Source organism: Rhea pennata, chromosome 1 (assembly GCF_028389875.1).
Source record: "Rhea pennata isolate bPtePen1 chromosome 1, bPtePen1.pri, whole genome shotgun sequence".
Taxonomy (NCBI): Eukaryota; Metazoa; Chordata; class Aves; order Rheiformes; family Rheidae; genus Rhea; species Rhea pennata.
The window spans coordinates 99,281,823-99,304,189 of NC_084663.1; the positions used below are offsets into that span (position 1 = coordinate 99,281,823).

General features: G+C 40.5%; 2 protein-coding genes across 5 annotated transcripts in view; one reads left to right on the forward strand and one right to left on the reverse strand.

The window, feature by feature from the left end:
* Positions 1-12,969, forward strand: part of CD200 (CD200 molecule) — a 52,182-nt gene extending 39,213 nt beyond the window's left edge. For 3 of the 4 annotated variants that reach the window (XR_009957946.1, XR_009957947.1, XR_009957948.1), the window contains 3 exons: positions 232-744; positions 11,814-12,068; positions 12,672-12,969. The gene's annotated coding sequence lies outside the window, so the exon portion shown is untranslated. The remainder of the gene's footprint in view (positions 1-231; positions 745-11,813; positions 12,069-12,671) is intronic. The other variant, XR_009957949.1, reaches the window with a different exon arrangement.
* Positions 7,016-21,353, reverse strand: BTLA (B and T lymphocyte associated). Its single transcript, XM_062572632.1, has 6 exons — positions 21,266-21,353; positions 12,005-12,316; positions 10,768-10,803; positions 9,452-9,589; positions 8,543-8,589; positions 7,016-7,423 (listed from the first exon to the last, which is right to left on the reverse strand). The coding sequence occupies exons 1-6, from the start codon at positions 21,351-21,353 to the stop codon at positions 7,043-7,045; spliced, it is 1,002 nt and encodes a 333-aa protein (XP_062428616.1). The 3' UTR covers positions 7,016-7,042.
* Positions 21,354-22,367: the final 1,014 nt, after the last annotated feature.

Consider the following 22,367-nt stretch of genomic DNA (forward strand, 5'->3'; position numbering starts at 1 on the left):
GATGCATCGTATTTAGCGCTAGAGCCAAGTATGTGTACCTAGGGCTTTCATGAAGGCAGTTCCATTTCATTATCACAACCAACAGCCAGAAGTTGTCTGACTTCTAAGCCATTAATATACCCATTCACATTTCCCATATTATGAAATAGATGCATTTTTGCAAAACATGCCGAGAAATGTATTACAAAGGCCACTTCAGGGATGACTTACATTTCTTCTCTTTTTTACTAGGGAAAAAGAAAGTTCCCCAAGCCTTCTGTGCTTGTGAAAGATGGTGCACTGCCAATTCTGATACCAGCTATCCTCTTATCACAAGAAAGATGCTGCAAAACTCTTCAGATGAGGAGAAAATGAAGCTTTCTGCCCTCAGCTGCCACACAGTTAAAAAGTCTCTCTCTCTGCATTTTTCAGCTCACACATCTCAGTGGCAATTGGTGCTTCAGCAAGGGCTACATCATCAAAGGGCTGCTGGAAAGACACGTGAGGCTCCCCAAATCCCAGAGGAGAGCTGCCTGCTCTCATTCTGCACACTTCTGTTTTGAGTGAGGCACCCTCTCCCATAATCTGAGGTCAACCGGACTACTTTAGCACTTCTAGCTTGTTTCTGGTTCATCTTTTGCTTTTTCTCTCACAAGCGTAGAGCTCTAAAGCTCCCAAGGAGAGAAGAGAAACCACACTGGAAGACGAACGCCTTGCGTGGGCACTGAAAGCTGTTTCTGCTCAACTTGTGTTTCCTCATGAGAAGTAGGTGTCTAAAATCAAAGCATGTTTGTCACTTCCCTCGCTTGCTTATGATGTGAGACCACTGTTTTAGTAAAGCCTGTCCCCAGACTACAGAGAAGAGGAAGCTGATGGGTCACGGGTTTTTCAGCCTCTGAGCAAGATAACTGGCCTCTGTCTGCATCTGTGAGGTCCCAAACTGGGGAGGTGATAGTGATACTATAACCACAAATTGCGTAAGGTAATTTTTACGCCTCACTTTTCTGTTATGACAGAGGCTGCCACTGTAGATAAAATACACCACTGTAGTTTTAAATTTGGCTTTCTTGAGAAAATGGAGGGTCTACTGAACCTACCACTTGTAGCAATGACTAATGCACGAACAAAGGTAGCTACAAGTCGTTTAATTCATTTTTTATTAAATGAAATTGAAGTGACATTTCACAAAGGCTCTGGGCCTCTCTACAGAACTTCTGAAAATGCACAAAAATGAGGCTAAATCCATAATATGAGTTTAGATATTAGATTTCTGGGTAAATCCTAAAAAAAAGGAAGGACAGATGTTAATTAGTAAAGTTAATTAGTAAAAGCCTTCCCTACTTAACCTTCCTTTCCATAATCCAGAAATGATAGAGAGTAGCTAAGTTGCTCCGTGCATACTGGCAACAATCCTATCTTTCTCTTTTACTGAGGCAGAGAGGAGTAGAAGCTAGGGGCTACATGAGAGAACAGAAATTTCATCTGCTGAGCCTCTAAACTGCAGGCAGAAATCTCTGGATAGTGACTTTACAGACTCTCCTGAGCTCCATTTGAAGAATAGTTATCTGTGAAATGTAAACATCTACAGGCACTTTTCAGCTGGTGAAAAATGAGAAAGTACCATCGATTTTGATGAAGCTGAATCCTTTTGCATTAGATAAAAATCTGGCTCTTTGTGAACAGAAAGTGAAAATGCTGAGACTTGATAAAATGTGGTCACAAGTCGCAGTCTGGGTCAATGGACACATGTGCATCTGCCTACATAGGGAAATGCTGTGTATGCAGTAGGAGTGCCTTTTAACAGATACTACCCCAACTGAGGGACAAGTAGTCCTCAGAAAATAGTATTAACCACAATTTCAGATGGAAAGAAATAGATAGACTGTTATTACAATGTTAAAGAGATCCCCATTAGCCAGCGTGATTGAGTTTAGGAAGTGCTGTTTCCCAGACCACTGAGCTAGAGCTTCTTACTGGGATGGCCTGGAGCGTTTGTTAGTTACTGGTGGGTTTTAACCACATATATTATCATAAAGTTCCTTTACGTATACCAGTAATGTGCTTTTTGAGTATGTTTGCCTCCAAATATCTTTCTGCTTTTTGGAGCTATACTGTGGGTCCTGAGCACATAATTCAGTGTCCAAAGAAAGGTTTTGTCTCAGCAGCTAAGCTGCCGCTGAGCCCAGGACTGATCTTAAGTGGCATCAAAGTAATGCTGCGTGCAGCCAGACCAAAACTAGAAAATAATACATATACATTAGCTTATCAGGAAAATCTCATTTGAAAAGAGGATTCCTGTTGGTTTACCTCTGAATAATATCAGTTGGATAAAAAATTAGCTGTCACATCACTTGCTTGAGGCAGCAAAGAATTATTCTTGAACTGATTCACAATGATCACTGCAGGCTCTCAGTTAAGCCTAAGTACATGTCATGACAAGCATATTCTTTGCTCCAAACTTGAGGTGATCAAGTATTTCTCCTCTCAATACATGTCTATGAGACATGTATAATTCTACAAGTTCATTGAAAGATGAACTCCTCTGTCTTACGTGCTTCGGCTGTTAACACTCTCTGTTTCCAATATTGATTAACTTCTGTTTCTGTAGTTATATTACAGTAACTGTGGCGGTAATGTTTCCTTCATGAATTTCCAGAGCAGTGTATGTGCACATGAAAAGGGAGAAAGAGGAACAGCCATTTGTGGTTTGAGCTCAGGCTCAATACTTAAATGCAGTAGTTAGGAAAGTAGAGGGCTTGGTAAGGTCACCTGTGTCAAACTGAAGTGTATCTGTGCGGTTGATTCACGTGGATGATGTATACTACTGACCTGCGTGGAGAGTAGCAGGGGGCTTATTTGGTTCCTAGGCATTTTCCATTTCAATAGGCAACAGAAATTGCACATGAGTGTGCCCCTGAGGTATTTTTTTTCATGGAAAATAGTAGTTGTCATTTAAACTCCCACAAAACTGAGAGAGTTCTTCATCTTGCAAGTCCGTATCTGGCCTGAGGGACACGAGCTGCCACTTACACTGCAAGCTCCACAGCTGACTCTGCCGTCCTCTAGACTCCTGTGGTTCTTGCTGGGGACCCTCTTCTGTGCACCTTGTTGGACCTCCTTCTCCTTTCCTCCGACTTCCTCTGAAATCTGCTCGCTGTCTCATCCCTCGCCACCTACTGTGTGTTGGTTCCTGTCTTTTGCTACCATTTCTGTGGCCTAGTGTTTGTAGATACTGAATAAGGTAGGGAAACCGAGCTGCGGAGACTGCAGAATGAGGAACCTGGTGAGGGGAGTGGGGTGGGGAGCAGTCCAGGTACGGAAGTTTGCCTCTTCCCTGAACCTATCTGTGTACCCAGTCCGGTGGGGCGACCTAGTTGCAGGACTCAGCTCCGGGCTTGCTTACTCTGCTCCCCACTTAGGACCTGTGGGATATAGGGAGTCCCAGGGAGCATTAGCGCTCACCTGGAGGTCAGAAAGATCCTACCCAGCAGCATGGGGAAAGGCTGGGGTGCAGGGAGCAGGATGCTGGGTGTGGGGCTGCTGAGTCCCAAAGCAGCCTATGTTTCCAACTGTCTCTGCTGCCCCTTTTGCTTCTTGTGTTGAGTCTGCTGCCTAAACTGTGCAGGTAATGCAGTTAACAGTGGTAGGTGCCCACGCTCCTTATGATACGTAATAGGGATCAGGATATGGTAGCTATGTGGGAGAAAGTATTGCAAAACAGGTAGATGGAGAAGCAAGGCTTGGCAAACTGTTGCTTGATCTAGCAATGTGGAAAAGTTTATTGTTCACCAGATGCAATCCTGTCTGTCCAACCTTTGAACCCAAGAGCTGGCAAATTAATAAACCTCACTCTAGTATACATATTTTTCAAATTTCCTTATAAGGAGATAAAATTTTTAGGGGAAAATTTGGGGAAAGTAAAAACTAGAAGGGTTGGCATGTTTTATTCTCTGTTCAAAGGGCCCCACTCATTCTATACAAGCTTGTAAGAGGTTTATGTGATGTGTGGGTTGCTCAGGAGGGAGCAGCTGGGCAGCGCAGTTACGGGTTCCTCCCTTGCCAGAAAAGCTCACGGGATTTCAGTGAAGGGCAGTCGCGAGCTTTGCTGGCTTTGACAGACCTTCAGCTTCGTGGACTTCACTGTTTTCTTTCCACATGGCTTTGTGGGTGTACCTGAGAGCAGCGCATCTTTGTAGGTGTTCTTCTGCCTTCCAGTGGGACTATACCTGTACAGCACATTTGTTGCAAAAATAGCAAAAGAAAGTCAAGAATGGAATGTTATATAAAATAGGTGAGAAGCCCTGGGGCTATGTCTTAGGAGGGCTGTGCAAGTGCTGTACGTTCCCCACAGACTGAGTCCCAAGCCTGAATGTCCACTTCAATGCACTGCAGTGGCTGTATGGTGTGCAAGGATAACCCTAACCCTAGTACCTCCTCATTTCAGTAATGTGCTGAGCCCGTAGGCAGGACAAATCATGAGACTGCGCTGGTCCTACTGGTGTCCTGCCCATCTGATAGGTTGTTGCCCTGTAAAATCTGCAGGCCGTCCACTGAGCCTTAACACAGGTGGTGCTAGGTGTGCCATCTCAAATGTCACCTTCGGGTATTGCGAGGTGCAGCAGATGCCTGAGATGAATATGCAGCTGCTTCGCCGAAACCTTACACAGTCCGCCCGGTCCGCTGGCTGGTTTTACAGCATGGGCGGGAGTAACAACTTCTTTCGTTTCTTTCGAGACGGAGAAAACTGAGTGACACTGTACTTAGCTGAATGGGTTATGTTTGCCTTAAATGGCAGATGGCTTCAGTGAGCTCCTTCTGTTTCCTTGCTTCAAAAGGCGCAGTCTTTTGATTTGTTTGCTTAAAACAAAAAAAGAGCCTACTGCGGGCTCCTGTGCTTTTCTTCCGTACGCTAGTGCATTTGATGGGTGAGGTGCTTCCTGTTTATCTGCAGAAATCTCCCCTTCCAGATCAAATTTGGCTCTCTGGGGAATTCACTCAGCCGAAGTTCTCGGTCTCACTCAGACGAGCCCAGCTTAAGATTTTACTAGCCGTTGCGTTTCTTGGTGGCGCAGTACTTGTTACACCCGTGCTCAGCCCGGTCGCAGGTCTCCAGTGCCAGCGCTCTGTTCTGGGGCAGCTCTGAAGGGACCTGCCAGTGCTTCTGGCTCGCAGGGGCGGCAGAGGGAAAGCGGCACGTGCTCGGTCGTATGCACCTGGGTGCTTGCTGGGGACTCAAACAGGCCCCCAGCTCCCTTCCTTGCCCTTCTGAGGGATCCCGGACTCTTCCCAGTATGTATTGTATCACGGGCAGAGTTTTGCAAAGCATCTTCGAGAGCGGTATTTTTCACCTGTGCTTGCTCTCCAGAAGGAAGGCTTTTTTACTCTATCCCTTCTGCAAGGCTTATGTTCAAGTCCACTCAGGCTCCCTTCATCGAATGGCTGTCCTTGTTTTTCAGTTTAATGCCACTGAGGTAGAAGCTGTTTCAGAGAAACAGTCCGTCCTTATATTCTAAAAGCTATTTCTAGTCACTGAAAATAGTTTTACCTTTATCAGCTGCACAGTAAATGTAATTAAAGCTCTATTTCTGAGCCCTAATCATATATAACTTGATCCAAAAGTCTGTGAGTCTCTCATCTAACTTAACTAGTCTGTAACTGTATAAGGCCTGGTCCACTAAAACAAACACAGCCAATTAGATTTTTCTAGGAGATAATTTTCTACTTTAAAAAAAATAAAAATAAAGACTATCACTGAGTTAATAGATTGATAGATTATATATTTCCAAAAAACCCAAAGCATATGAACCACTAATGGCCTGAACTTACAGCTTAGTGCAGGAACAGTTACCACACTTTTTTTTTTTTTTTTTTGCTACAGATAGTATGATTGAGGTCAAAGACAGGGAGAATTCAAATGTACCATAAGAATAATAAACTATATCTGAATTATCAAAATAGCAGGCTGAGTGGGTTTCTTTTAACAGCTGTAGCGTTAGCTGGATTAATACGAACTAAAAATATGACCACAAAAGAGTCAGTCTTTCTTCCATTAACTTAAGTGCAAATCATCCAGTGCGATGTGTGCACCCTGACAACAGCACATCCAGCACATACAGTACATCCGTCCTTTTCAACTGTGGTCTGAATTTTTAGCAAAATTAAAGACTCTTTATTTGCTACTGTAAACCTCTTGGTGTAAATATTGCTAGGAATAATTTTTTTTAAGACCATTATTTTGCAGGGGCAGATGCATGGTATCCAAGTTGGAGCTGAGTACGTGGTGCAAAAGAAGAGTGTGATTGCTCTTTTCAAACTTCAAACGGCACTTTGGTTCTTACCTCCTTTTTATCTTCTCTCCCACAAACCTGAGTGTGAAGCATAATGACATTTTTGTGCCAGTATTTGGAGGAAGACTTAGGATGGTACAGTTACATGCACGTGCTTGTGAACAAAAATTTCTGATTTCAGCTGAGGTCTGTCACTGCTCATCATTTGTCATTTCTGTCATTCATCAGAGACAAAAGCAAAATGCAGTGACTTAGCTAATCAATCATCACACCAATAGCAAATCAGAGCACTATATTTCTATATTATCTCAAACTTTATTTTTGTGAAATTTTTGTTAGAGGAAAATAACTCTCTCCCCCTCCTTCCCCTGCAAAAAACAAACAAACAAACTAAAGGATTCACTTGTTTATGATTAGTAATAGGATAAGACATTCATGATATGGTATTTAGAGAACTTCCCAAGGAGATGAGTAAACTGAAATGTAAAACAAACCTTAGAAGGGTTCCCTTAGCAAAATTCAGGAAACCTCAAAGGAAAATTCTCCAACAAACATTCTTAGCATTTATTTAGGAGAAGGTGAAGCAGCTCAGTATCACCTTCCTCATGGATTCATTTTACATGTTTGCATCCCGGCAGAACCCTCCCCTTCTCCTCCCCTTTCTCTGTGTTCAAACCCCAGCCAAACGCAGGTCAGACTGGAAGCAGAGTCCTGAACACAGGAAGGATAACGAAGAGAAGTAACGGGAGACAAAGGAACAATGTCCCAGAGGGGAGCTAGACCTGGGACTGCGTGCAAAGTGGGTGACTGGAGAAGTCCTGGGCAGGTCTGTTTTTTACATTAACGGAGGCATATTCAGTAAGTTCACTTTCTACCATTGGCTGCTTTCTCTGGCATTTTTCTGCAGAAGCAGAATGATTTAGTGCAGCATAAACGAGGACATCTGGGCTTTCAGGTGCAGCTGGGATAGAAGGGGTAGCAGGAGGCTTAGGAGGTGCTGTCCTGTGAGCATCCCGGTGAGGCACATCGTTATAAGTTGCACTGCCATCGGAGAGCTGCCAGAGGCTCACCATGGAGCAGTAGTAAAGTGAGGAGCTTTCGTCTGAATCTTGCGTTGTCCCAGCAGCGTGGTGTGGAGCAGCTACTGGACCTCTGACCTGCAGAAAACAGAATACAGCACTGGGCACACTGGGGTGTCACTCATGCTCCTGCTAAAGAAGGGATGTGTAAGAATTTAAATTGCTTGCTCCCTTTAAAACTGCCTCAATAACTAGAGGCATGCTTTTGAGTACAGGTGAAATAGCTCATCCCTGGTCTTTCTACTGATCTTTGAAATAAAGTTAGAAGTCGTTCTTGCCTTTCTGGCCTTTCTCCATTTCCTTTCCCAAACTCAGCTATGTCTTTTCTTTCTTGCTTGATTTCACTTAAGACAAAACTGGTTTATCATCTTGAAAAGCTCTTTTATGCCACTCTTTCAGGCTTTCCCTTCCAAGCTTATTAAGTCTTTCTTATCTTCATCTCCAAACCCCAAACTACCTTTTCCTGATTGTCCCTTTTCTTTCTTTTCCTGATCTTATGGTTTGTCTCCTTTTTGTCTTACTATTCTCCAAATAAATCTCCTTCTCCAAAATCTTCAAATTCCTCTATAAATTCATCTCTCCCTAGGGGAATATTCTTCTGACATCCATTTTCTGGCCACATAAAATATACCTCTTTTAATTTGCTTTTCTCTGACTTGCCCCTGGGTAGCTCTGCAGTCTGTCTGGTGCCCTGTGGTTGCCCCAGCGCTTCCCTCGTGACCCTTAGCGATCAGCTCCAGCCGCATCTTTTGCGTTCTGCCTTCGGCCTGTTTCCTTTCCTGGGACTGCTTGCCAGAACCACGTGAATTCAGGGCAGCCACATACGAAAGCCTTTCTTTCCAATCAGTTGCCTCAGTCTGCGGAGCATTTTCTGTCTTATGCAGCCAGCTGGAATCAGATCCACAGAGGCACTTTAGGTGCTTGAACTCATGTTGAAATGGCACTTACAAATTATTGCATTTCAATAGGAGTTTAGGCACCTAAAGGACCATTTGTGGCAAAAGCCCTGAGTTTCTTCCCTCAGGTCAGCCATGAGGATATCTCCCAGCAGGGAAGCCCTGCTCTCCAGGCACCAAGCAGGTCACTACTTTTGTTTCTGGTTCTACTCCAAGTTTTATACTATGCAGAGATGTGTTCTCAGTACACGGTTATGCAGGACATGATGAGGTTTTGCGTTACAGCAGTGTTTAAACATACCAGGCTCTCTTGTCTCTGTGGGGTTAACGGAGCTCTCTTTTGCTTTGCTGGGACAAAAACAAAACAAAACAAAAAGACGTTTCAATATACCAGCACTGAGAAGGTGCCTTTCTTCACGCGGAGGGAGTATTAATTACTAAAGCAGTCCCTGCCTTATTGAGTGCACCTCAAAGAACTGAAATCTGTTCCCAGTCTGGATTTGGGAAGAGCCATCCTAACAAAAGGTTAAACGCACAGAAAGCTGTATTGGTAGAATGAGTTTCTGTGGTCCTCAGACCCCCTCTGAATAAAAGCAGAAAAATTCCTACTGACTTTGGGCAAATTTCTCTATATTCAGTGAATTGGTTAGGGGAAAAAAGGCATGGAAAACCTTCAAGCCATCTCATTAGCAAAAGCAATTTTTTTTGGAAGATGAAAATATTTCATTTTCCTAAAATAGAAAACACATAGAATTATAATAGGCAAATGAGCAATCATTTCACATAAGTTAAGATTTGGGGAACGCTAACTTCCATTCTTAATTTAGACGATAGTAGCTGTATAAGAGTTCTCTGAAACAGGAAAGATTAGTAGCTGGATAGAGTTTGACTGCATTTACAGGGCTAACACACCTACTTACTTATTTGTAACATGATTATTTGCAAGATAGGACAAAAATGTCCAATTGTGATGAAGTATTAATTTTTGATTTGTTTTTAGTTTACTTCTATCACTGTCTCTCTGGAAGGAACAGTATATGGGATAAATTAAATTCTTAAAAAGTCAGTATGGCCACACTTGATAAGAATATCTCAGCAATCAGATGAGGTAATTATTAGAGCATTTTCATAGTGCTTTGAGTGACTTTAAGATGTAAATAGGAGTGGAATCAAACACAGTAGAAAGAGACTGTATGATAAAACTGCTCACCATGGTACCACCTTAGAAACCAAAACATGCATATGAAGATGAGTGGACAACATAGACGCAAGGATAATGCAGCATAAATAATGTGCAATATCTTGTCATTTCCAGATTCTTGGGAATCTTCTGAGATAGTAGTGGGATCTAAAATTGTATTAACATGCATTAGCATAGAGTAATGTTTGACAAGTGATTTGAGCATTCGGTCTTTCTGATGCAACTTGCTTCTTAATGTAACTAAAGCATTCTCTAAACTAGTATCAGCATGCTGTGAGATTACCATCTCCATGGGTAGATTGCTGAGTATTAAGATACTGAAGGAAAAGTTCATGGAAAAATGTAACTGGTGAATGATGCATGGTAGAAGACCAGCTGAAACAAATAAGGGCCAGGATGAGAGCACTGCTCCAAACTGCTATGTATTTCCATTATGACCTTTCTTCCTCTTCTTTTTCCCTAGTCTTTGCACTGCAAACAAACAAAGATGCTTTCTGGCAGATTTGTATCAACTCTGAAAAAAATATAATGGTTGAAACTAGAAATGGGTGCTATTATGAGATATGCATATGGCAGCACTGGACAGATAAATGATGTTAAGAGTCTAACTTTAAAATCCTTTTAAGTTAGACCCTTTTAAGAATTGGACCTTGAGCTTGGTTTTGGATTACATTAGAACCTTGTTAAAAAAAAAAAAAGAGAGAGAGAGCGAACAGGGCTTCTAAGGGAAGCATATTAGAAGGCAGGAACTGCCCTTGCATCCTGCACATAGGAATGAAAATAGAGGACAAACTGAGAGATGGGAAGAAAGGCAAAGACAGTCATAAGCCTCATTTCTATTACTAAGGTTCTTTTAGGAATAAATTCTTGATGCATGCTTTAGAGATCTGCTGTCTTGTGGTGCACAAAGCATGGACATTACTCACAGAACAGATCTAGTGGATGAGTGCTATATGGGCTTGCATAGTTGTCCACAATGGTTGTATTGTAAACAATAATCATGAGCAAAAGCCTAACACTTTGTAAGTAAAACCTGTATTTATCACTGGGATATTAAAGAGTGTATGTAAAATCAGCAGGGTGGTTTATACTGCCAGGAGGTGATTTGATTGGCTTTTTCTCTTTTATGCTGGGTGCTGGAGAGTTGTAGGCTTGAAAACTCTGACCCCCTGAGAGACTGTATTTTGTTCAGGTGGGAAATATGCAATAGCAGTTTAGCAATGCATTTAGATTTGTCTTGAATACACAAAACAATTCAACCAGAAATTCATATCAATACTCATTAGTTCCCTTCTCTTAAAGAGGAAATAAGAATCACAACTTACTTTCTGTTGAACCTGTTGTAATGTTTGCAGGCTTTTCTGAAAGATAAAAACAAGACAGGGAAATTAAATGGCAGCCTGACATTCTGCACCACATTTGTATTTTCCATACCACATACTGAAGTCTTCACAAGTCTCTGCTTTGATCGGGGAATAGAGGACGGAACAAAATGCAAAAAGCAAAGGGTAGTTTTGAGGAGAGAGGCAGCGGAAATGAAGTGTTGCTCTCCCACTGCTAGCAGAGTAATTCTGTATTTGAAATCTCTTTGGCATTCAGATAAACTGATAAGCAGAACACATAACTGTCAGAAGGAGATGCATCCCACCACTTTTTCATCGTACGGTATTTGTAATTATACTGTTCAGGGATCTATGCCATTCTTCTCACGCCAAAAAGCTTGCATCATATGATTTGGGCATGTATTCTGTCTGCTAGCATGTTACAGCCTTATGTTTTGATGTTGCTCCCTCTGCTGCAACATTTCCTGTGCCAATGAACAGGGTTTTTGAGCCCATTAGCTTACTGGGGAAGAACTGGCAGCAGAACAACCTTGTAACTGCGCTGCTAAGAGTCCCATGGACACTATGACCACTCAGATCACTTCCTAGCTGCAGAGCAACACTGCAGAGGGCAGACATGGCTTGCCATAATACAGACTTGGCCTCTCAACTGCCTAAGTTAACAGGAGGGCCTTACTTGCCTTTAACTCCTTAAGGTCATTTAAGATTATTGGGAGATTTCTTGCTGTTGGTGTACAAAATTATACTTTCTTTCTGTTTGTAGCAGAAGAGATCATTCTCAAATGAGGCTTGAATTGCTTTCTTCTCTTTACTGTTATGTGGCCTTATCAGCTGTTAATACATGACCCTTTGGGTCCTGTCTAGTCTGTATGGCATATAAACACAGTGACCTTCTGCAGTCTTTCTTTGTTCTAATTTATAAATTTTATTATCAGAAAATCCACTAATGCCTGTTCAGTAGTAGTGACTTTCCTTTTCTGTTCCAGATCCTCCTTTTATTTATTTAATTTCTTCTTTCCTTTTCCCAGTACCAAGGAAGCAAGGTAGTAACTGAAGCATGAAGAAGGTGGTGGGTACCAGCACAACTGGGTGCAGACTAGTGCCCTGGCACTGGAAAAAACATGTTTGGAGAGGCCACCTTCTAGCATGCACGAGTTTTTCAGTATATGGAATTCATATGTTTAAAAGGGGCCTTAAATTCGTATTAAAGGGGCCTCACCTTCAACAATAACCCTTATTCCATGGCTCTCACTGGACAAGGTGCCCACTGTTGCTCGACAACGGTAAGTTCCACTATCATTATGATGAATTGAGAAGAACTCCAGAATAAACTTCTTACTGGTCTTCCATTCGACTTTGCTTTCTTTCAGCAGCACACATTCATTCCCTTCTATCTTGCACCACTGCATGACTGGCCTCTCCTTGCAGTAATGAACTGGGCAGTATATAACCAAAGAGTTCCCAAGATAACTTGTGTACTGGGAGTTTCTTTTAACTTGAATTTCAGCTGGACAATCAGTGGCATCAAATCCTAGAACAGAAGAAAAACATGAAAAGAATTTTAGGGTTTTGTTTTTCTGCTATATGCTCTCCACGACACTAATCACAGTCTTTTCTCTTGCATTGCTTGAGACTTCCCTTGACTACTTTCAGGAGATCTTACACAGCCAATAATGTCTGCTAACTATTGTTTCTTTCATTTTAAGGAGATTGTTAAAAGGCACTTTCTCACTCTGATAGGAAATTTTCTTCCCCCCCCCCCCGCCTTTTTTTCCTGTATCTCAGTCAAGTTTGGAATCAAATAGTTTAGAGAAAAAAATATGTAAAATACACATGGCAGGATTTTCTGTGTCATCCTTTTCACAGACCTTTTCTTTTACTTTTAGATTTATTTCAGATCATTGTTTTCCTCTTGGTAATTTACGGAAGAAAAGACTGCTCCTCAGTAAACATCTGTTGTAACTGGAATAATGAAGAGAATTATATTTCATGAAAATACACCTTATCTTTATTTTTTGTTTCTCTGTAGTTTTGTTGAACTTGGTGTTCCGGTAAGGTATTGTATACCACCTTAACTCTGGGTCTTGGTATTGAATGTTCCGACATTTTCTTAAAGATTCTTTTGTCTTGTGGTCCTTGATTTCTCTGGCTAAATAAAATTAATGAAAACTATGTGATACTGAAGTGCTCCCTACTTCCCTACACTGTCAAAGTCTAAAGAAAAAGATCTTAGATATACCTGTATCTTCTGTTTGATGGAAGGGAGTAGGAAAAAAAATGATAAAATCTGTTCAAGTAAAGTTTTGTACGTAGAAGAAATGTATTTTGGAGGAGAGAACAGAGCAGAGAGGGGAAGGGTCTATCTGTCAGGAGCCTCTGGGCTCCAGGGCAGCCAGTACACATAAGTTGTGAGACTGAATGTCTCAGGCATACTATCTCAACTGCAGAGTCAGCCAGGATTTCTTATGCATGTGTATAGCATTTCTTGTGAATACATGGGTAATATATTCAGGAACCTGAGATGGCCAGACCATAAATTTCCATACAGATAACCTCTAATTTGCAAGCCTTTCCTCAGCAGCTTTCCTACTATTCTACACCATAAATAATTTTGTGTGTTCATCGCCGTCATTACAGCAGACCTAACACTTTACTATGTTGATTTTTTTGTTTACTTTCTTAAAGTGACTTCAGCAACACATGTTTATAAATTAGATGGTATTGATCTGCATATAACCTATAATTCTTTAATATTGTTCTAATCTTGCCAAATCAAATATGCCTGAACTAACTTGATAATAGGGAAGAGATCATTCATCGTAAGGGTGAGATCTGTACGCCACTGAGGAAGCAAGAAACTCTGATCTGTGATACCTCAGGGCCGTAGAGAAACTCATCTGCTCACAGGACTTGGATGCAGAAGTGTTTGCTTCCAGGGGTCCAAATCTGAGATCTTAAACGATAGTTTGTTGAGACTCCCCTACTGCTCTGACCATCAGCCCGTTCTGCTCAGACCTATGGGGTCCCTACAAAGAACGTAAGGGAGCAATTAGGCAACAGTGACAGGGCTCTGGAAGCAGGTGGGCTGGGACCAGGAGCTCAAGGGCATTCTCATTGTATCTTCTGTGCTCACATGTGCCAAGGGCCAGTTAGGGACAGGTGCTTATGATTTCCCTCATCTGAGGTGGATGGCAGTTCTAGAAGGCTGTTGGATTGTTCAAATATGGTAGGGTGGTGTGTGAAATCTGTTCCTTTAGGGGAGGAAAAAAAAGGAAAGAGCATTTTTGTGTACTAGCTTTCTCTAAGTCCAGGTGGCTTTAAGTGACAATCAATGAGGGGTGAGTAGTGAAAGTACAGAGGTAAGCCATTTGGACAGGGATTTTAAAATTAATCTTTGGTGAGAGGGAAATAGAGAAAATTCAGGTGTTTTGATGGAGGTCAGAAGATGAACAGGGTGAATGAAAATAGCTCTTAGTACAATGTATTTTTACTGACAGAGGAAGTGTGGATAATAAACAAGTAGAACTAGAAACCTTAATGCTTTCAGTACCCTTCAGAACAAAAGGGGAACAGCAGAATAAAAACGATCAGACTTGGCAAGGAAAGCTTCAGTAAGTTTAGAAAACTGGAAGTTAACTCATGAAATGTAAGTACGAGGAAAAGGAGGTAAACAGAGCTGGTGGTTCATCCTGTAACGGATAGAAGGAGTGTAAGCATTAACTATCTCTGCTACAGAAGTGTAGTAAAAGACCTGCTTGAACGAGCTACAGAAGCGTAGTAAAAGACCAGCTTGACCATCCTGAATAGGATGGCTCTGAACCACATGTTTTAGGTGTGAAGCAGGAGCACTTATCTGTCACTTACACCTTGCCATTTCTGGAGGAAAAAAAAAAAAAAAAAAAGTGTGGTTTGGTTTCAGTCAAGTAGGTCATAATGATTTAAGTCATACTGCAGTAGCAGCATGTGGCTAGCAACAGTCTGAAAATGGAAACAAAGAACTAATTAGAAAGCAGAGATCTCATGTATTTGAGCAATGATTGTTATGGAAAATAAATCTTCAGAAAGTATCTGTTTTGCTCAGATTTTGCCTTGATTGCAGCCTTCTTTCAGGTATAATCCCATTTTGCAGGTATTTTTAGAAGGATGTGCAGGTCTCTGCAGAAGTGGCTTTTATTTATTTATTTATTTTTTTTTTTTTTTGATACTGTAAAACACTTGATGTCCTTCATCTAAGTACTTTACCACATAGCTTTAATTTTTTCAGAATTCTCTTTAGAAAAGAAGTTTTCTGGAAGTCCAAAAAACCTAGTTTCTCTCCAAGTTTTGAAACAGATTTCAGTGACGCTCTTTCTTTCATTCAGCATTATTATTGAGGGCAACAAAACAAAATTGTTGTACCTCTTTCATTCTTATATTTTGCAAATTAGTATTTCATTCTCTAATTTGAAGCTTAGCTCTGCTAATGAACTCCACAAGCAGTGCAAAGGGCCTGTCTGCAGACTTCATTGCAGGCTTAAGCTTTTCAGTGCAGGGATATCATCTTTTTCCTTGTTTTCAAGTCACCTGGTACTTTTATGACAAGCTACAAATCACTGTCAGTCTTGGAAGAATCATCTGAAGACATTTAGCAAATTATGGGCATCTACTTGGAACAGAGTACTAACCCCCATGATAAATTCTGACTGACGTTAGATATGCAGGAAACTGGGAAGGAAAATATGCTAGTCAGTGTGAGGTAGCACTCTGAAGAGTGTTTGTCTTGCACTGGTCAGTGCAACCTAGACCAGCATCCAGTGGCAGAGCCTCGCAGAGTGAGGCAGCTGGGTGGCAGTGGACGTACAGGACGGTATGAACTGTCCCCCATCCATACCGTGAGTGGAGGTATAGACGCTTCTGGAGCAGAAGCCTTACTTAGGTCTGGATATGCTTCTAGAGCAGTTTTTGTGTAATCCTTGTCCTTGATGAAAGACCTAAATAGAGCAGGTGTAACATACTCAGACTGATACCGCAGCAACAAATTTCCCTCCCTAACTTCATTGGTAGTAGTGCAGGAAGCTTTAAGTTTTTTTAAAAAAAAGAAAATCCATTGGGGCTGAGATTACCCATATGATTTTTGATTACATAGTATGTTTTTAAGAGAGTTGGAATAATATATGCTAATTTGTTTCTCAGATGAGTATAAATAATGTGCCCCCCCCCCCTTTTTTCAAGAACCTGTGCCAATATGTGCCACAGTTTTGCTCCTTCATCTTCAGTGATTATTCACCTTATGAGTATTTCCAATATAATCAGGTTTGGTAAAATGATAAGAAGTTACCAAAGTAGAACTGATCCCCTGCTATCTAGCGAGCCTGAGTCCAATGTCCCTCACTTTCTCCGAGAGGTTACCTATAGTGTATATCATGGAGTTTTGGGACCTGCATGTGTGAAAACTTTCACTGCGCTTGCTGCTTAACCCGCAGGTGTTATCCCTGCCTGCCCATGACATCTGCGCAGTAGAGTCCTCCTGTGTAGCTGACCCTCAGAGGCTGTTTCAGATGGAAGTCTGCTTGGCACTGACTCATACACTGATGATTCTAGCCTTCATTTCCAGCTGCTGATACAGGTGAAAGTGTTAGCTGCCTGCTGTCTATCAGCCCTAGCGTATAAATCCTCTGTGGGTTTTGTCCTCAAAACTGAGAAAGTTGAGGTTAGTGCATTTTGCAACTGCCTTCTGCCCTGTCTTCCCCTTTCCAGGATTCCTGTCTCCCTCACCCCCAACATTTAGCTTACTGAATATTACCTTAAATTTCTTAGTTATTGATTGTGGACCCCTTGGAAGCAGTCTGTGGGTGCTAGGTAAATGCAGTGATTTTATTTGGTGATTTTTTTTTCTCCCTATCTGTCAAATATAATAATCTTTTCAAATTGCTAAGAGCTATGAAAACTACTGATTGTCTTTGAGCACGTATGAAAAAGTTGTTCTATCTGCAGAACCCCCAAAAGAGCCTTCTTTGCAGAGAATTAAACCAATGGTGCTTTAAGCTGCCTACGTTACTTCGTCCTGTTTATAACTTGTTACAAAATAATGATCAAAGCAGGAAAAAATAATTATAGTTGCTTTTGCATGCTTTTGCAATCTAGTGACTGGTGGCTAGATGACTTGTTATGTTTTATAATTCTTACTAGGAACAAACCTAGTACTTGGTTACCATTTATTAGTCTATGTAATGAAACTTGAGAACCCTGTAGAATAAATAATATTACCAGAAGAGAAGTGAATAAGAGCTAGAAAACACTTTTTTCAGGCTTTGGCAAACTCTTAGTTTGAACTACTTTGAAGTACAAAAACTAAAAACTTGGGACAGAGGAAACCTACAATCTATGTTTCTTCCCGCATCAGTTCAGTGCTGGTGTTCATAATGAATGTGCTGTGAATTTCTCACTACCTTCTCCCAGATCACATTCAACTTGGCAAAAGATCTTAAGTGGATAAAACGCATTTAAAAATTAATTTATAAAAAGAGATTTGGAGCCCTCTTTATACAGAATACAAATACTTAAGGGAAACTTTAAAATATCTTTCACAGGTTTCCTGTAAGGACTCTTCAGCAGTAACAGATGTCAGAGCTGAAGATCTGGAGGTTTAAATTCTAGAATAAACCATGATGCCCTAGATAATGAGGGGAATCTTTTAATAAGAAAATGGAAGGCACATGGGGAGAGAGAACCTTTTGTGTTCTGCTGCTGGTGGGTGTTAGAATGAGGGACATGCTCCACAAACTTCCGCTGTTGACCGAGCTTGAACGTGGTCTGGAATACATTTCCTCTGACAACGTATTTTAATTTTTCCTGTCTGTTGCCCGCTGTAGCTTAGGAGAAGTCAATATTAGGGGCGTTATTGGTGGCCAGCTATATTCTGTGCGTGCAAGCACGTTCTGGGATGAATATAATTATGCTTTTCGTAACACTCTTGGAAACTGAGGCCTGAAAGTAAGACCTTCCTCAGGATGATAAAGCAAGGCTTGAGTTTTCAATATATTACATACAGGTGGTCATGATCAGGATTTCTGTGGGGTTTTCAAGAGGATAAAAGTGGAAGTTTTATCTAGCAGCTTCAAATTTACAGTCCTCAGTAAGTTTGACTAAAAGCAAGTTTTCTTTTAAATAAACTGAGCCTATTTCTGGATAGGCTGCACTGGTTCCTGAAGGCTGGGAAATTTTTCTGTAATGTGCTTCACTAGGATAGCTGTTCAAATGAAAGTACGTATTCTAGAACTCAAGCAATAGAGAAATACCCATGACAATACTTTTTTTTATTACTAAAAAAAACCCCATTTTTTGAAGTTTATCTCATTGTTTTATGCTCTGGAGAAAATATACTCATGACATGATTCACTAAGCAAAGGGAACGAGGCTGACGCAGATGGCTTTGCCTTCATCTATCTCAACTCATTAGTAGAAAAATAATAGCTAAAAAAAATGAGTCTTCTGATCTTTAAATTTAAAGAGGTGTATCATTCACACCTGATCATCTAAGAATTCAAAAAATCCCCAGTGAACTAAGACTTGCTAATTGAAACTTCAGAGGCAATTTTTTTTGGGGGGGGGGGGGGGGATTTATCTTTTTTTTTTTTTTTTTTTTTTTTTTTTTTTTTTAATTTTTTCTCCCATATTAAAAGGGAACAAGGGTTAGAATTCAAGTGATAGGTATGATTTCCCCAAGGTAAATAATGGCTGAGGTATAAAATGTCAATTAGTCATGAAAAATAAATGACTACAGTTAGTTTTGAATCCTACTTTTCTGTCTGTGAACAGTGAAGTGCTAGCAATGGCTTTAGCTCAGCTGCAACATTCCTTGAAGTTTCTAATCGGATTAATGCACTTTCTGGTTTATTTTTTGTCCTATAATTTATTTGGAGGTTCAAGTTTAGCCCTAACATCTTCATGACTCTTAACTTTAGGGAGGGAAGGGAGAAAAAGAGAGAGAAAAAAGGTATGGGGGAGGGGGAAATTTAATGGAAAAATATGTTTCCCCCTTGAATTTAGGGAGGTGTATTTAGAAAAAGAAGCACTAAAGATGCTCGTTCTAGTGATGCCTGGATATAGGCTTTTTTTGGACTGTTTTTGGTCTCAGAGAAACCTTTGAGAGTTTTCTCTTAGTCATTCAACATACTCATATCGTAACTTGATTTTTTTTTTCCTAAAGAAAGCCATTTTTGTTAACAGAACTTTATCTTTGGTTCTTATCACTTAATTTTTCTCATCTTTTATTAAAGATGCAGCAGTGTAGCATACATATTTGCTTTGGATTGTGTACAGTGAAGGGTTTGCTTTTCTTTTGCCTCCGGCAGTGGTAGCAGTTGTAAGCTGGCTTGCTTGCTGAGGTAGCTGATGGTTACGTCATTTGTTGCAACTGCTTGAGGATGAAAGCTGTGATAGTGCAGAAAACGGGTGCCTTTATGTTTTGATGGTTGAAACCTGACTTCTTTTATTTATATGAATATTAGAATTTGTAGACTATCTGACAACAAGATGTGATAGAAAAGGTGTTATTTGAACTATGTCCACCATAAATCTGCCTGCATGCACATATCTGTAGTGATTGGCTGGGGTTTCTTCAAGTGAGGTCCACTGCTTTTTATTTTCATCAGTATTAACACAACACAAAACACCTAGTTTCCTTTATGTACGTTGTCCAGATGGCAACAATGACCATTTGTCAGGCTAGGGGGAAACTACCTCTTTTTGCATGTTATAAAGGAGACAAGGTTTCACTGGGCTGAAAATACATTCATAATAGCAAAGGGAAGTCCGTTTGCTTGTAATACCTTAAATGTATTTGGTCTCCTTCCCTAATTTAGCAAAGATTTGACTGTTATTAACTCCTTGTGCAAAATTTGTGAGTGGTCAACTTGAGTTTCTGGTAGGAGTTGCAGAAACTTTGTGTAAACTGGCATCATGCAAAGCTTAAGCAGCTTGGCTTCAACTTCCAGTTTACTTCTAAGCAAAGTAAAAAACAGGCAAGTTTGAAAAGTTTATGGCTAAAATATAAATACATTAAAAATACAGATACTTAAACCAAGATTCTGTAAAGACTGGCTTGCAAAGTTTTTCTCTCTGTAATATGCCTAAAAATATGATACTGATATTTGCAGTTATTATGTGAATAGAGGAAGAAATTGTTCTCACAGGGCCTCAGGTACTTTTGATGTAGATCAAGGGATAAAACTCAGTGAAATAGATTATGCTCTTTGTAAACCAGATAGATATTGTGAGCATCATGGTAGAAATGATTTTTGTGTCTGAAGAGCAGGGTCTAGAAACCTGGCAGATGAGTTTGTGTTGGTGATTTGTACTAGATAACACAGACAGGTGATGAGGGAGGGATTAACAAAACAGACACAATGAAGTTGTAAGAAGTTAACTGCTGTTTCTTTTAAGATGACAACCAACTTCCAGCAAGGTATGAAGAAGGTTATCAGCTCTGGATACACCTCCTTGAGAGGGATCAGTCATTTGAAATCCCAGTGTGAAGTGGTTCAGCCTGAGTTCCGATTACACCATCATTAAAAACAGCTGCATCTAATTGACCCAGGGAATTCGTGTCTCTTAAATCCAAAGTTTGGGGTTCCCTGCCCAGGCAGGAGCACTGAAAGTTCATTTAACCTTTCCTATAGTATCGGCAAGGTGTTCTATTCATCCAAACAAGGGGTGTGCAAGGTGCTATATGTTATTAGTGTTATTCATGCATGTTTAACTAAGATTCATGTTCCCCATTCCAATCAATTGTTTGTGTAACCTTAGTGGTATCTTATAACAAATGTTACTTTTATAATTTATCAGTTGTACCTAAAATGTATGTAAATTTATGTACCTAAAATGAATCAACAGCAGCTGAGCATATCCATCTCTCCGTAGCTATCATCCCTTCTGTGTGACCACCTTCCACTTTTAAAATGAACATTTACAGCTCCTGCATGAGAATAGCATGGAAGAACCTGAATCAAAACAATCTCCATTGTAAAATCAATATAGGAGTGAACTGGACACAGTATAGCCCTTGTATTAATCTGAGCTAGGAGAACCTGTCTATTTAAAAACTGTGGAGTTTCAAAGTTGAAAGTGGGATGAAAAATAGACTATGTTAAGCTAAATGACTGAAGGGCTAAATGATCTGGTAAGGACACTTCGATTGTAAAGTAGATCCAATTTGGAGCTAGCAGAATTCCTGGATTTCAAGCAGAAGCTTGAAAACCCCTGAAGGCAGAGCCTTTGGCTACAGAGTAAGATGTGTTTTGTCCCCAAGTACTAGAGTTTTGGTCTAGAGAGCAATCTAATATTTCCCAATTACTGTCATTATCATCTTATCATTTCAGAGACTCCTGATTTGATTAAAAAGATAGATTATCTCCAAAGTACGTTAAGCGTTCCTTTGGCTTGTGTTCCCTCAACCCTCCATTTTTAGTCACTAAAGACAGGTTTCAAAACCGCATCTTACCGTAAACCTGATAGTTGCTCTGAGCCAGCGTTACTAGAAGGATGTGCGGTAAAATCCTTTTCAGAAACATGACTGGAGGACCCTTCATTTGCTGGACATGGTACAGATGGGAGAGGTTCCCGCGAGCTGAAGAAGTGCAGTTTGGATGGCCCCTTACATCCTGTTAGGTTTTACCCATGGTGCATGTCTGAGCCAATTCCCTTCTCTAGTTCCTTCAGTGAAGAAGGTGCAGAAAGGGGTGGGGAAGCAATATATTATGCAAAAATCAGATGGGTTACTTGGTAGTCTTTTTGTGGTTAAAACACGAACCACTTAATCATTTCACATCTCTGAACTGCTTTGCAGTTTGAGGCAAAGCATCTCTTTCAGCCTCCTCTGGCTCCCTTTACAGTGCAACAAGCACAGCTGCATTTTTTTTTTCTTAAGGTACTTCTACAATTGAAATTTCAGTTCACAAGCAGCAATACACCAGTGTTGCACACAATACTATTTTACCTTTTTTCTCTTGCATTACTTGAATTCAAATTTAATTTCAAATAATATTTTTTTTAAAATGGAGCTATTCTTGAAGCTGAATGAACCAACTATTCAGAAATTGTGAAATGTCAGAAACGCATCTGTCTGAATAGCTTGAATTGGCATTAATTTACAATAATCCAGAGTATGAGACATGACTGCTTCCCCTGTTTCCAAGTCCTGGCCTTCTGTTATGAAATGCTAAGTAATTCAGGCTTGGGTTTTTTGTGGGTTCTTTTTCAGCATGCCCAGGACACTTTTTTTTTTTCCCTCTACATCTTTCTGAAACATCTAAATATTTCTAAAACATTGGAACCATTTAGCAGAATCTTCCCCAAAATTCTGCCCTTCATAAAGTTAGAAACAAGCAAAGGCTGAATAGGAGCTTTGTATACAACCATTATTGCGTCTTATAATGCAACTACAACAGTCACAAAGAGAAAGTAGGGAAGAATAAAATGCCTTTATGAAGTAAAAGGAGCTAGTAAGCCAGTAGTGCCGACTGCGTTAGGTTGCATTTCTGTATAACGAAGACATCTAGTGGCTGAACCCAGACCAAGCTTGGATAGTAAAATTGGCCATTAAG